This window comes from Argiope bruennichi, chromosome 2 (genome assembly GCF_947563725.1).
Source record: "Argiope bruennichi chromosome 2, qqArgBrue1.1, whole genome shotgun sequence".
Lineage (NCBI taxonomy): Eukaryota > Metazoa > Arthropoda > Arachnida > Araneae > Araneidae > Argiope > Argiope bruennichi.
The window spans coordinates 74,079,989-74,096,402 of NC_079152.1; the positions used below are offsets into that span (position 1 = coordinate 74,079,989).

Genomic DNA, 16,414 nt, shown 5'->3' on the forward strand with positions numbered 1-16,414 from the left:
TTAACACTTTGGCAGTACAAAACATATAAGCTATTTCTTATATATAAGCGAGATATTACGAGATAGCACCACGGCTTGCTTAATGTGATAAATAATCCACTAATGGAATTTTAGGCTGTTTAAGTATCCACAAAGGCATCTATACCTAAACACAAGGAACTCAGGTCATTTTGTCTTATTTGTGTTACACCCATTTCATAATATTCAGTTTGTACAGCATGGTCAAATGGGCTTTCCTTAATCATTTCTTTTGAACGAAAGAAATACAATAAACATATTTTTTCCCCCAAAGAAAATCATTTCAGAGATGTTACGCGCCTATGAAAAAAAATTAGACATCGCAAGTTGGGAATGATGAATGTAGTACTAAAAAAAGAATGATTAATATCTACTAATGCTATAGCATATACACACATTTACCATGTGACCAGTATTGCTGATTACAAATGATCACCGACATATATCACACTTGGAATTATTTATCGCAACATTTCGTTTCGATTCTTTTATAAATAATTTAATTTTGTTAAAGAAACTGCTAGAACTTTTCACTAACAAGTGGTTTGCTTTTAGAACAAGGCTGGTATACCGTAAATTCGTCTTAGTTTAGTACTGTTATTTACGTTGAATATACATTGAAAAAGAGAACCTTGAAGTACAAAGCGATGTCTTATAACATCTGTGAGAAAATCGCCACTGATCGGGGCATTGGAGATGTACTTGAAGTCAATCATATTATTTCACATATGCATAACCGGTTTTTTTTTTGTGACAATTAACGCTAATTTCCCATGAATATCGATTTTTCGCGATAATACGGGGTAAAATCGTTAACTTGATAATTACTCACAAAATATTCTTACTAAAGAAATTAGTTATCTCTTTCTTGTATTTCTTCTATTCAATAGCTAAATGAATTTAATGATTTTGGTATATTTGAATAATCTGATGATTATAAGAATAAAATACCTTTTAAAACTTGGGAAACTCGAAAAAAAAAAGAAATATCATTATAAAAATTATAAAAAGAAATATCATTGTATTATGAGTTGTATTTGAGTGCTCCAAAGCAAAAATTGAAACAATTAAAAAAATAATTCAGTGATAATAATTGCTACAAACTTTTCACATTATAGACACAACTAAATATGAACAGTTTTTTTTCTTGCAATGTTGAATTAATATTCCTTTTTAGACTACCAGTCGGAGGGTTGGAATGACATGTTCTAATTGTTCAACAACAGATACCACATTGTGGAGGCGAAATACACAAGGAGAGCCAGTCTGCAACGCTTGTGGTTTATATTACAAACTACATCAGGTAAAATTTTATCTGTGAATCGTATAGTCGCTAATAATTTCAATGCAAACAATTACGAGTAGAATTGAAAATGTGATGATAGCCATAGAAACTATCTCCAGTAATTCATAACAAGATTAATTGCGGATTGAAATTAATTCTTTTTCTTGTAATCAATTTAAAAAAATTCAAAATGATTGTTCAGAATGATTACAATAATTTTTTTACTTAGTCCATTTCAGGGGGAAAATGTAAGGGAAGAGGAACACTTTTGATGTTTATGTAAACAGTTTATAATTGTGGAGCAAAAAAGGATAAACAAATCTGTTATTTCCTTGTCCATTGTCTGCTACAAAATGATATCTAATTTATTTCAAAATAGTAATTTATTTTGTTCTTGCTGCTGAGGGTCTAAAACAAGCACATGTATATATAATTAGAGATTCAGTGTTCATTTTCTAATCAACAAACTGTATGAAAAGAGCTTTTTTTTTAAAAAAAATAAATAACGAAATAGAATTACAACATAAGAATGTACAAATCCTTTTTCCATCAGAAAGGAAGTGAAAAAAATAATTGCAAAATTTCTATTAGTTTTCCAATTTTAAAATTTTATTGCTTCTTTTTAATTAGCGTGTGTTGATATCATTTAATTTAATTTGTCATAAATATTACCTATTAGGCATATTTAAGATTTCTATGCCTTATTCACAGATTGAATAGAAAATATTAGAAACAACTTGTGAACAGAGAAGGTCTTATTTTCTTACATTTAATATTTCTTATATTTAAATTTTGGACATTATTTCTGTCTACCATCTGATGCTACATTCAACGTGTACTTCTTCCAAAGAGAAGCAGTAGAAATCGTGTTAATAAATATTTTTTTTCAGTTTTTGTTTTGTACCTCATTACAAATCAATGACATTTTTTTTTTCAGAAATTTTTCTCCCAAGCTTTTCATCTAGATACTACATAATCTAGTAAAATTCTAAAAAGAAGTATTAAATATAAGAGGTGTTCAAATACTCATTTTTTTCCCGCTTACAGTACAAGTAGATTTATGATTATCTTGTGATGAAATAACATTGAAGTTTACGCTGTGGAATAGAAAATTTTATGTTCTTTGTAGAATATATGCGTTATGGAAAGTATGTTTAAGAAGAAGGAATGTTTTATTTTACAATGCGTGTCAGAGTTTCTTCATGCATTTTCGCACGAGCATAAGATCAATGAAGAATGTTTTTTTATGATTTTTATTCATATGGTTATAAACAAAATTCATTTTCAAAATCCACATCACAAAAATAGTAATATATCTCTATATCTACGGCAATGCATTTTTTAGCTTATTACATTCAGAGGAAGTCTGTCTGTTCAGCTGTTCGAATATAAGTTCATGACGATAATAACAAAACGAAAGGGAGCTGAATAGTGAAATTCAGCGCACAGATTTAAAATCTATAGTGAAGAACCTATCAAGTTTTAAGTCAAATCCATAGAGGGACTGACCGTCTATCTGTCTGTACTTTCACAATTATGTAAATTCAATAACTCAAAAATGCAATGACTTAAATATATGAAATTTATAGGGTGATCTTGTGATTGCAATAATAATTTTGTATCAATAGTTGGTTTTAATTGGTTGGAAAAAAATGCGTCTAAAACAAGAATTCCATTTTCGGATACTATACCAGGGATTATTTGCCAAAGATTACACTAAAGATACAGTAAAAATGTTAAACCCATATCGAAATGACCTTATCCAACGCCCACGCCGGCGTCCTGGCATAGGGGTAGCGCATCTTCCCAGTGATCTGGGAGTACCGGGTTCGAATCCCGGTTCGGGCATGGTTGTTCTTCATTTATGTTCTATCTGTGAGGTGTGTGAATGTGCCCCCCCCCTGTAAAAAAGGGGTTGTGCAAGTGAATATGTGTGTGTCATCTTCATATGAAGTAGAAGTCAGACTTCTGCCCTCGGGTGCTCAGGGGTCTTTACCTTCAGAAGCTACTGCACCCCCTTTCCTTGGTAACGCGGACACGACACTCATCATCCGAAGTCCACAGTTTTATGCAGGAGGGATATCACCTTTATTAGAGAGTATGCGAGAGAGTTTTAGGCAGTCCACTTCCTGTAGTTCTCTTGAAATGATTATTATTTAGATGAATCGTTGAAGTTATCAAACCCACACTGAATTTTTGTATAGCAGCTAAATAAGTGGAATACGTATAATTTTATTAGCACGAAATAATCTATCCACAATGAGCATTATCATATTTGCATGTTGAGGTTTTTGTCATATTTTCAATAATATTATTCTATAATTTAATTATTTTATGATGCAAGCAGCTTGCATTATAGAAATTGTATATCATGAGGATATACAATGTAAAAGTGACTTGATGAATGTATATGAGCCTTTCCTCACCGTAGTTTTTTAATTATTTCATTTAATTACTTTGGTGAAAAGATCATATAATACATTGATAAAAGTAATATAAATTATTTTTGTATCATAAAAACTGAAGTATAATTAATATTCTTGCTGATATTATATATTTTTCATAAATTGAATATGTGAAATATTTTAATGGTACCAAAACCTTGAATAGAACACTTCTCTTGTAGGTAAATAGGCCTATTTCGATGAGAAAAGATTCCATACAGACCAGAAAAAGGAAGCCAAAAAGCACTGGATCCTCATCCAAAGGAAAATCATCTAGCGTCAATTCCAGTAATGGCAGGAATGGTATTGAAGGTTTGATTTTCTCATAACAACCATAAAACGATAGAAACAAAGACGAAAAACTCAGTAAAATATTGTGATTTTTATATATTTTAAATTACTTCATAAATGAAACATAAAATGTACATTATTGTATATGAAACATATATTAAAGTAAATTTTTTTTCAGAACTATCGTCTAATCGTACTGATATATAAATATTAATAACATATTATGTCTTTTTTATCTTCTGCCAGCTCTTACAACTGCAGCAAACTGAATTAATATTCACTTTTATTACTATTATTAAGTTCCATTTTTATTTTCTTAACATTCCAGCTTTTCTTTCTTATTCTTCCATAAGCTTCCATTTTAAAATAAATTTCATTTCAAAACTCCGAAGTAAGCACGGCTTGATAATAAAAAACGAACTTATAAAAGTATTAAAAAAAATTTATATATTAAAAAGTTGACTATGAAAAAAAAACTTTTAGTATAAGGGATTACGAATTTTAAATTAAGCCTCATTATGCATTTTCAGTGTCATTGTCAATCTTGTTCTTTTAATGACAGTAAGGATTTACATATTGCTTAGAACTTCTTTGATTATATTAATTCATAACATTCCATATATCTGATATCAAATATATAAAATAAAATCTTATTGAAATAATCTTGAAAATCTGAATAATTTAAGCAGGCAATCATGATTGAAACATTTAAATAAGGAACTGAAAATTATAAATAGCCAAGCCTTTTTTTTATCAATCTAAAAAAAATATTTCACCCTCTTTTACATTCCAGTTACCTTTGCTTATTTCAAAATTCTTTATTCCTCTAATCTGTTAGTCACTTGAAATTTATATGAATGTTTAATCTTTGTTCATACAGTTTAAGGAAAATAATTGGATAGTATGGATAAAATAAATGGCCAGAGAAGAAGTATAGAAAGTAATTTTAGCCTTGGTATACACATAATTATTTCGCTTATTTGCCTTTTTTAATGGAAGGGAACTGATGAGCTCCTAAAGCCATTTACTGCAGCTAGGTCATTGCTTCTTAGTATCTGTCTGCAATGAAAAAAAATTGCGTTATTATCTGTAGGAGGAATTTTTATGTAACTACATGACTATTCTGACACAAATAAAATAATCTCGTCAAATATTGAAATATATCGTCATATAGGCATTTTTCTATTAAAAACATTATCATTTCGCACTTTCCATTGTACACTACTTTCAGTTTGCATCGAAAACGAAGATTTAATTCAATCATCCTAAAGTTTATGATAGTGGCCGAAAAATAAAAGCAGAATTACATTGTGTGAATCTTAGATTTCTTTTTTAACCTTGACCGTATCGGAAAATCAGGACAAAGAGCGTCTCCATTTTACTATCGTAAAGAAAGCAGAAAATTATGTTTGTATTTCTTAGTTCGTTCTAGTTAAGCAATTAAAAATGATTCAGTGTAAACGGAAAAGTAAATCTATTGACAACAGCTGCATTTCATAACAATTGCAGAGATTAAAGCGCGTGCTCTAAACATGCTCACAAACGATTAATTTCTTCACAGAACGTCGTCGCCACTGCATTATTGACAGGACACGTAATATCAAATGTCATGATACGATAGAAAAAAAATTTCTTAACTGTAATCGTTTGTACAGGTTTCAAACATTTGAACTTCTTTTGGAAGTGCTCAGATGAAAATTTTTTTCTTTGTGCCTTGAAACCAATTTTAAGTTGATAATGGAATTAGATTGGCATACTTTCTGTAAATGCTGTGATATAAAAAAGGAAATTGTTCTTCATTGTATCTAGAGTTACCAAATTTCACATGTAGTTTCTTCTTGCGTATTAGACGCCCTCTAAGTAAGAGTTTTTCAAAATCGTGGATATAGTTGCAATTAATTAAAAAATAATCAAAATACCTCACTAAGTTTGCAAAGTTTTTCCTCAATATCTTTGAAGCATATTAAATAAAAAATCCAAATAATTATAAGCTATTGAAAACTTTAAAATTTAAAAACTAGATTATCAGAGTTATTAATTTTGTTATCATGCAGTTTTTTTTTCCTTTTACGCCAACCCGGATCCCAATAAAGCTGATTGAGCTTAATTTCTATTATATTCTTGATGTGCATGACCCCCCCCCCCCCCGAAATTTTTTTTTTTTAAGCATTAATTGTAGTAAGCATTAACATTGTTCTATTTTAACGTTCTATTTATTAATTCTTAATGGAATCGAGTTCCAAGATATATTATAGTTATTGAAAACATAACCATCTGAATAATCCGTCTTATAATTGAATGCCATCATTCCAGTACTTGACTTCATTTTCTTATACCTTACGTAACTATATTTTTAACAACAGAAATTAACGATCAAAAGTCCTTCTTTCAAATGGTTGAAAAGAATAACCAAAACTCTTTCGCATAATAGATACGCAACAAACATCTATATTTCCTAATTATTTTTCATCTTTTCTGTACAAGGTATTTAGTGTCTTACCCAGTGGAAAAAATATAAGATATTTTCGGAGTGTATGCTGGAAATCATTCCAGCTGGTTTTAAATTTAATTTTTTTAAAATTTTTATTATTTTATATGTTTTAATTTTTTGATTTATGATTCATTACTATAAGCATTACGAAAATTTAATGCATCATGTGCATCATATTTCATTATAATATTCGATTGTTCCCTAGTTAAATGCTGAAAATGTTAAATACATTTAACTGTAATGCCTTCGAAACCATTCTAGCTTAGAGTACACAATTTCTATATTCTAGAGAGCTTTAGCAAGAGTACAAAATTTTGAAACTCTAGCAAATCAGAAGATAAGTAAAAAAATGATTACAAAAATTTATCTATAGAAATATAAATAAGTTAAATGAAAGTGTCTATAAATATATGTTGTTGTTTCGTTGTTGCTTCTAATTTGGAAGAATTTGGAAATTTTGGCAAAAACATACTGATAACTTCAATATAGAATTCTATTGAAATGCAATTTGAAATGCGTGATTACAATGAATAAATATAAATTTATGTTTTTCGATTACATAACAATTTTAAAATCATTAATTAAAAATATTTTTGACTCGCTTATGATGCATGCAGTTTTATTGAATGAATGCAACAAATCACAGTGGTCTCGACTTCACAGTTAGAAGATAGCAGATTAGGGACTAAATCCCGCTGAAGCTTCCCCACATACATGTTTCTTGTTAAAACTAAATCTGTCACTGAAGGTCGAATGATCTGACGTTGATGCAGTTTCGTAGAACATTCGGTAACTGCGGTACTATCCTCTGGGTGCTCTTTAGCAGAAGCATGCGATTCTAAATTTCCATTCCTAACCTACATGGAGATTCAAAATATAACTATAATCTAAGCAAATCCAAACATGAGTAAAACCCAAATGAGACGCTCTGTTACTGATTAATAATGTGATTACTAAGCTCTGTGAAACACGGAGAGTCTTGGTTTTCTTGTGGTCGATTTCGGAGTCAGTGAATTCTAAGTTCGAAACTCGATTTCTCCGAGTAATCGTTATGTGAGTCGGTTAGGTGTATTCTAAATCCGTTGGAGCCGAATAAAAGCAGGAATAAACCACAGGAGTTTAGATAGTAGTCTAACAATTATGTGTTGCCCCTAAAACCTAATCACTGTTTTCGTTGGCGATGTAAAGGATTTCAGGTAGAAATCCGACGCCCACAAATAGTTACCCTGTAAGCGATTCTGATGCAAAATAAATCCATAAGTCCGAATATATTTCCATTAGAAGGGATGGAGATGAACCAGACAGATAAGGTACTCTCCATTTTAATCTGACCACTGTTCAAAATTACGAGGTTTGTCTTCGAATACCATAGGGTTGCTTCTATACAGGAAGTATATGCAACTGAATTAAACTTAAATGGTTAAAATGATCAGAAGAAAACATACATTATAAATGTTTTATTTTAAAATTATTATCAAATTGTTTCGAACGCTGCACCAAACGAGCAGTTGTTATTGAAGTTGCTATAAATCGGCTTCGGGGCAGCACTTAAAAAGGAATTTTAATGCCGTTCAGATGGAAACTGTAAGCAAGCCTATTTCGATCGAACGTTTTTATTTAATCACATTTAAGAGATATAATTGCTTTGTTGTTTTTTTTCTCTCAAACGATGTCACGGAATATTGTTTGGGGCATGATTTTCGCATATTTGATTTGCATTATTCATAAATGCAAATCAAATTCCATCAACTGACAAAACCCATTAGTCATCTCATCACTTTTGAAAATATATCAGAAGTTCCAATCGTTTTTGGTGCTTCATATAAACAGATGCTTTCAGGATTTCTTGAATATTCAATTCGAATAAGTATCTTAAAGCGCCAAAAGTCACGGCTATATTGACTTAGGAGATATGAAATCTTATAAGCTGTCTTAAAAGAAGCTTTCCATAAGAATTAGATATTCCCTATTGCTGTGAGGTTTCCACTTGACTTTAAAATATAAGATACTGAAAAAAATATTACACACCACTTTCAAAGAGGATTTTTAGAACGAAAGTTTTGCAGTTATATTGCCTTTAATTCATCTCTGATGATTTCTAATGGCACATTTAGTTCATACAGCGTTAATAAGATGTTTTTTCGCTTTGGAAATGTTTAATAATATAATCCATCTCTTATCACGCAGTACTTTTCTAAAACCTCTTAGTGATCTGATTGCTGAAAAATTGCATTATGTTATAAATTGCATTAACATCGATCTCATTACTTATCTCGTATTTTAAACTCATTCTGTTTTTAATCAAAATTTGTTTCATAAATTTTGATAATGATTGTATGAAAATTATTTTTCGTACATTTTAATTATATCATTAAAATACATTTACATATTTCATGCATTTTAATTATATCATTAAAATGTATGATATAATTTTATAACTATATTTAAATTAATGGTCCTTGTTTACCGATATTCGCATTGGGTTGATTTTGAATAACAAGATAAAACAAACCAATATTTGTTTGAACAAGGAATATATTTAAAATCGTAAGAAAAATTTACGGTTTTAAAATGTGAAGGAATGAATATTTTAATATATTTTAAATTTATTTCTTTCTAAAATTAACTTCCAAGGCTCTAAATTAAAAAAAAAAAATACGATTCCATCAAATACCAAATTTTTGTTAATAATTAAAAGATATGAAGTCTTTTTATGTTTTGCCAAACATAATTTGAGCTTATCGGCCATGTTTAAGCATGTAATTAAGTTCTACTTGGAAATGGAAATATATAGTAATAAGAATTTCGAATTTTAAATAATCTGATTTAATTTTAATAACTTGGCAGGCACGTACTTTTGGATATTCTTCAATTTTTAAAAAAAATAAAATCATGTTTTTTTAAAATCTCAAGTAATATAACGTTTATTTCTTGATTGGCTAATTTTATCTGTAAGTTATATCACTTAGTTATATGAAAAGTTATTAAGGTGTATGTACACACTTGAAACTTCGAAAATCGTTCAAAATATCGAATATTTTTTATTGCTTAATAATATTTTAATATTTTTTTATTGCTGTTCTCTGATCCTTTAGTTTTCAAACGATACCAAGATGTTGTCAATATTCGAAATATTTCTCGAGTTATAATTATTTTTCTTGAGGTGCTTTCATTAAAAACTGTAGTTACGGTTTTTTTTAAACTCATTTTATGAAGAATGATATTTTCCCACTATGTTGCTTCATTCAAACAATCATAACTCAACAAGAAATTAACCAAATACAATGATTTATATATCGAAATAATCTGTATGAAATAGCGGATGTTTTGTGCCCCAATCAAAGTTATATTAATAGAAATAAATTTTTAATAGATATTTAAAAGTTAAAATGACAGAAAAAATCTCGCTTTTTCTACTCATTGATGAAAAAATTGTTAAAAAAAACTATATATTTTTATAACTTGATTGAAGCAGACGACATGAAGACTAATATTAGGCATCATTTCCAACTAGAATTGTGGGTCTGTACAAATTAGAATTTAGGATATCATGTTTAAAAAAAATGCTAATTAGCTCATTAAATATTTTTAATTAATAATTAGTGTAATATGGTTTTTTCTCACTGAAATGAGTTTAGACATATATTAATGACCTACTGTAAAAAAAACTGGATTTTTAAAGTGAAAATTTAAAAAAAATTTCTAGCGTGTACGTATACCTTAATCTTAAATTATATGAAACCTATCGTATTCGTTATATGATATTTATCTTAAGTTATATGAAAAATATGATTTTAGATTTTGTACTGTTTTATATTATTCCAATAAAAAATGATTTTGGAATTTAATTCTAGTATAGATTTATTATATATCTTTCATAAGCTCTTAATAAAGTGACGGGTGATATGATTTTCTATTAAAACAACATTATTTTGTTTATCCTCCCATTAAAACCTGATAAATAAACATTAAAAATAATTCAGTTTTTATTTTTAAAAATTTCGTATAAAATTTCGCATAAAATTTAAATGTATTAAATATGTATTATTTGATAAACAAAAACTAGGACCATAAAGATAATTTTCAATTCGAAAAATATTTAAAAAAAGCCTCTGGAAAGCTTCTCTGTTTTGGAGCGAGGATTAGATCTGCAGAGCTACTGTTTTCCAGATTTTTATGTTTGCTATATCTGCGTTAACGAGGGTCAGAAATTTGGAAAGTGGGTACTGGTTCAGGTATCGTCCTCTTTATCTAAGTATGGCTTAAAATCAAGAAATCCTTTTCTAAATTGTCTTCGAATAAGTTAATATTTCTTTAATGTTGCTCTTCAAGATCAAATAGGGTAAATAAATGCATTTTTAATTCATACTTCTTAGTTTCATTATCTTGTAAATGCTATACCAAAGTTCTTTGTTTCCACTCCCTTTGGGAATTAAGGCATGTATTATTCAATCCAACATTTACAAATGAAAATTTAAACAATTTTTTGGATTTTCATTCCAAACAATTTTTTTCTCGATTCTTTTAGAAGCCTTTCCTTGAGAGATTCCTTCATTATCCCCCCTTTTTTTTTCAGTTAAAATTTTTTTAACTTAAAAAAAAAAATGTATTTTTAAAGCTTTTTTCCTTATAATAATTTACTCTCAAATAAAATTGAAATTATGTTTCAAAGTCACAGGAAAAGTCATGAATAACATTTTTAAATTTAAAAAAAAATAGGAAAGTCTGACTTTGAGATCTTTACGCTGCTATTTTTTTTTATAAAATGCATTAACAATAATAATACATCTTGTAACCTGATTAAAATGAATGCTTTCATTCATCAATAATTTATTAGATACACAGGATAAAAATAAATATATTTCTTTTGCTCCTCTTTTTGTGTATTTTTCTTCCAATAATTTTTTTTAAAAGAAATGTATAAACAATTATTTTTCCAACCTTAAATTTTTGAAGTTTAGAATCATTGTATTTTCTTACATAAGTATCCGTAAATTTGTTCCCAAAGTGTTATTTATTTAGTGTCTCACTTACATTATCATGCAATGGAGATAATAAACTTTGAAATACAAATTTCTGAAGAAAAAAGGCATGTGGGGGACTTCAAATCTTGGACTTGCTTATCAAAAATTAAAGGAAATTTAATTTTTTTTACTTATTTTACGTATTTTACAGCTAATAATATTTTCAATAATTATCTTACAAATGAATATTTTTCATTTAAAGCTAAAACATACTCTACTTTAATTGATTCTATATTATTTTTGTATAATTATTCTTTTAACAAATGCTTTATAAACTTATTTTTATTTATGAATAACTAAACCAAAACCAAACCGGATTGATTCTGCTGTTCTGCTCCATTTTAAATTCTCTTTTTATTATTAACACATTCTTAAAAATTAGAACTTGGCAAAGACAGCGTTAGAAGAACTAGTTTTGAATTCATTCTATTGCTATTTTCCATAATTTTTGTACAACGTATGATTTTTATCAATTACCTAAAAAGTCAAGTTTCATCTAGAAAAATTTTTAAGAAAAACTCAATTGCTAACGATTCTTTTTTTTTCTTTTAATATTTTTAATGTTTTACATGAAATATGTTCTCTTAACATTCTCGAAAACTAAGCCTTACAAATGAAAGAATTTAAAAAAAATCCAAATTACACTGATTCTTTTCTCATTTCTTAATATTTTGCTTGTTCTCCATTAACAACCTTATAAACCGAGGCTTACCTATAAAAAAAAAATTTAAGAACCCCAAACTGAATCGTTTCTGTTCTGATTTTCAGCTTACAATACAAGATCTTCCATCTCCCCATAGGTTCCTCCAGCAAATCTCCCATCATTCCGTCGTCATCTTCAGCTTATCTTCCCCAGCTGGGCATGGATAGCGAGCTGGCCGAAGCCCAACACCACAGGTTGGTTCACTCGCCCCTCCTGCCTTCCTCGTCCGCCTTATCTCAGCAGCTGCCTCAATTTCCGCCCCTCGACTCACCCCAGAGCAGTGACATCATGCTTGAGAACGGCATCGTTCTGGAAGGCCCCAACCCCAGCGTTATCAGCCTAGCCCCCAACAACAAACAGCAGTGATAACCTTTCAGGTCAGACGCACTTCCAGTTTTAACCAGCAAATTCTCACGGCGAATGTTCCAGACAGTCACCAACATAAACACGGACTTTCTTGAGAAATTAGATTTGCACAATTATTCTATTAGTGAATGGAAGGGCAAGTGTGATTTCAGCAGTAATGGTTCAAATAATATGAAGAATTTCAAATAATCGCAACGGCACTTGTGAGCGAACCTATCTTTGGAGCTCTGTGAAATTAAAAAGCCTTTATGTAGAATATTCAAACATTCTTAAATTGTTTTTTCCTAATGCATTTTTCTTCCATCCAGAGAAAAAAAAATATATACCATGCCATCCACCCTCTGTATGAAAAAACAATTCTTTACGAAATCCAAAGTTCGATGGATATTTTAACCAATTAAAGATAATTAAAAAAATCGATTTAAAATTGACATTCATTACGGTTTTTTTTTGTTGCTCTAATTGTTTTTTTATTCAGATGTAGAATCTGAAGAAAAAGAAATTAGTGAGGAAACTACTAAGAATACACCTCCCTTATTTGGAATAGTGGCCCATAGTTTAAGATATTCTAGTGTAAATCTATTATCTAATTCTTTGATTATCAATTATCTAATTACTTTGACTATCAATTATCTAATTACTTTGATTATTGATTATCTAATTACTTAGAAAGAAATTTCATTGTTCTTCCATTCATTATTCAAAATAAAAATCAAATTCTGCAATTTTCAAAAATGATTCACCCTTTTATCATTATTAGTCAACTTTTTTAATTAGTAAAGTTCTAGACGAATTTCATTGTAAAAATGCGACACAAGGTACTTTTAAGAAATTCTTTTAGAATTCTTTCCTTCATTATTTTTTTTATACTTTCAAGCTTCTAAGTTTTAAATTTTTTAACAAAAACTTGTTCAATTAAAAAAATATATATTTTTTTAGAAATTTTAATAATTTTGAGGCATTTATTAGGTCCTAAGTTCTTATGCCTAATATATTTTCGTTTATCTATTGATATGCATTCTATAAAAAGTTTCAGATTTATATTGAATATTTTCATTGAAAAATTAAGTATTTCATTTCCCCTTCATATTAAAGATTTTGAAATGAAACATTTTGGGAAAGAAGGAACTTATACTTTATCAAGCCTATTTTTATTTTAACATTTTTCAATTACATTTAACTATACTAATGCAGTTGGCAGCAATGTTTTTGTTTTTATGCATTTTAATAGTCAGTAATTCTTAAAACTGTGTCTATTCTACTATGCCAATTTAAAATTAATCAGATTTAACCAGATATTAATAAATTTTTTTTATTAAGACATGATATAGCTACATTCAAGCATTACTAAATGTTACAGAATCAACATTCTCAAGCTGAACGTTGCTTCCATCGTGACTTTTTCAACTGTATATTTTCAAGTGTAAATAATTCGTATCGAGTTTATAGTTAGAATGGACTTCATGTACAAATATATAAGTTTATTTTAATACTTATTTTAAGAATCCTTTATGTAAGCAATTCAATTATTCGGATTTTAAATGATAAAAAGCATTACGGGTTATATGCATGGTGGTTTAAGAGCTTGTTGCAGTAAGAGGTCAATCATGACTTGAGCTTAAAAATTTAAATTAAGATGGTTATGCATTGAAAATTATTAAAACGTTGCATGACGATTAAAGTCTCCTTTAGAAAATACCAAAGATAAAATCGAGTCCTTTGAAGTCATTTAACAATTACAACCTGAAGGAAGCTTATATGTTTTGTTAATCCAACAAAGTCATTCAAAACTCGCTCAAGAAATTACTAATGCGTCCTTTCACATCATGACACAACCATGGCCAGATTATTAAATAGGCAAAGCAGGCAATTGCCTAGGGCGCCACAACTTTAGGGGACTCCAAGTTCTTGAGAATTTTCTTGCGATGTTTTGAATGTTATTTTATTTTGGGCTTTCATTTAATCGTAAAGGTCGTACAATCGTAAATTACAAAGGTCGTAAATTACAATTAAAACCACCCATTGATTAAATTAATTTCGAAACATTATTTTAGTAACGCTCTTAATTACTATTTGCAAGTTTTGTATTATACTGTTTTATAATTTAAAAAAATATGTTGCTTTATAAATTTAAATTTTTAAATAAATATTATTATTAAATATTTTTTAAAAATGTATTAAGAAAAACTTTTTTTATTCTTGCTCAGTGTTTTATTTAAAATTACTATTAAATTTCCCGTCCTTCATTTCTTCATGCAATGTATGTTGAAATCAACTCTTCATGAATTGATCTGTAACTAAACATTTTGATATTTCAATTTGTCAAAATTTGCTCTTAGTATGTATACTTGTATAAAATTAAATTGAAATAGATAAAAAGTATTCGATTTTGAAAATTTGGAAAGAAAAGGGATTTTAAGATTTGTATCTCTCAGTTATCCCTAATAGGCTTAATCCAGTCCTGGTCACAACTTGCTTTCGGTCTTTAATATCATTACATTTGAAAGGGAGAAAACTTCAATTTCTTCCATCCCCTCACTTATATGATTTAATGATTTAAATTAAAAATTCCCTAACTCGGGGGTGAAGAGATTAACATGAAAATAGGGCGTAAAAATACGAAAAAAAAGACTATAAATTAAACTAGAACTTTCTTATTTGCACCAAAATAAAAATGCATATTATTTTAATAACAAAATCAGTTGCCACTTTTAAAAGAGGTAATTTCTTATAACGTAAGAATTAATATAACAATTCTTTATAAACAATTCTTTCAAGTTATTTGAAAGTCCAAAACCGAAATAAGGAATAGGTTTTGAATACTAAAAATTAAACAAATGCTAATTGAAATTATAATACAAGAAAATATGAATACTTTGAAATAATGACTAATACTAAATTTAGTAATATATGTTAAGTACCAATCAGAATTTGTCAGATGATGACACGATTTATTGCTTGCATACGACTGAGCAATTCTTTTTGTTACGAATGTCCTTGGTTATGTTCGCAGGGATCTAAGTGTGATTTCATATTAAACTGAAAAATATTTTTGTATTTAAATGCTCTCTATGGAAAAAAAAATACTATTGTATAATTTGATGTATTCTGGATCTGTAAATTTATTGTAATCTGTATCTGAGCACTATTTCATTTATTGTAAATATTTAATTATACTGATTGTATTTTAAATAAAATGAATGTTGTAAAGTTACTGTGTGCACTTCTTTAAGAAAGTAATTATGTGAGCGAAATAATTTTTATATGTTGATGTGTTGCAATTATTCTTTAAAATAATAAGCTAGCCATACTGATTTTATTTGCCCACAGGCTTTGAAAAATGCACACGTATTTATGTTTGTGTATATATGTATGTGTATTTATGTAATTTAAACTTAATAATTTCCTAATTTTTAGCTCAATTCAGCACATATTAACTTCATTCTCAAATATTCTCTTATTTCCTGATTCAATTCCACTTTTTCTATTTAATTAAGGCAAAAGAAAGCTCTGTAAAAATGCTTTTGTCAGCTGTTCCCACGCTCCGAATGAAGGGATAAAAAATTGCTGACCTAAACAAATTCCTCTAAAAGATCCCTATGATTCCCTTGATTGGGTCGACGCGTGTAGAGAAATCCCTTTCAAAATCTCATTGTATATAAATCTCATTATCTGTATTTATCTAATTGAAAAATATTTTCCGTCTCTTTTACGGTAATCTGCTCTTGAATCACGCTGCGAATGGACGTGTCTTGTCCGCTCCTCTTGTACATAAATCATGCCTCCCGGGAT

At 28.6% G+C, this 16,414-nt stretch overlaps 1 protein-coding gene across 6 annotated transcripts in view; it reads left to right on the forward strand.

The window, feature by feature from the left end:
* The window catches only part of LOC129956931 (GATA-binding factor 5-A-like), a 74,294-nt gene extending 58,468 nt beyond the window's left edge, over nt 1-15,826 (forward strand). For 5 of the 6 annotated variants that reach the window (XM_056069012.1, XM_056068989.1, XM_056069019.1 and 2 more), the window contains 3 exons: nt 1,196-1,321; nt 3,930-4,050; nt 12,354-15,826. In XM_056069012.1, coding sequence (XP_055924987.1) covers nt 1,196-1,321; nt 3,930-4,050; nt 12,354-12,622 — 516 coding nt within the window. In that variant the 3' untranslated portion in view covers nt 12,623-15,826. Of the gene's footprint in view, nt 1-1,195; nt 1,322-3,929; nt 4,114-12,353 lie in introns of all 6 variants that reach the window. The other variant, XM_056069029.1, reaches the window with a different exon arrangement.
* The last annotated feature ends 588 nt before the right edge of the window (nt 15,827-16,414 follow it).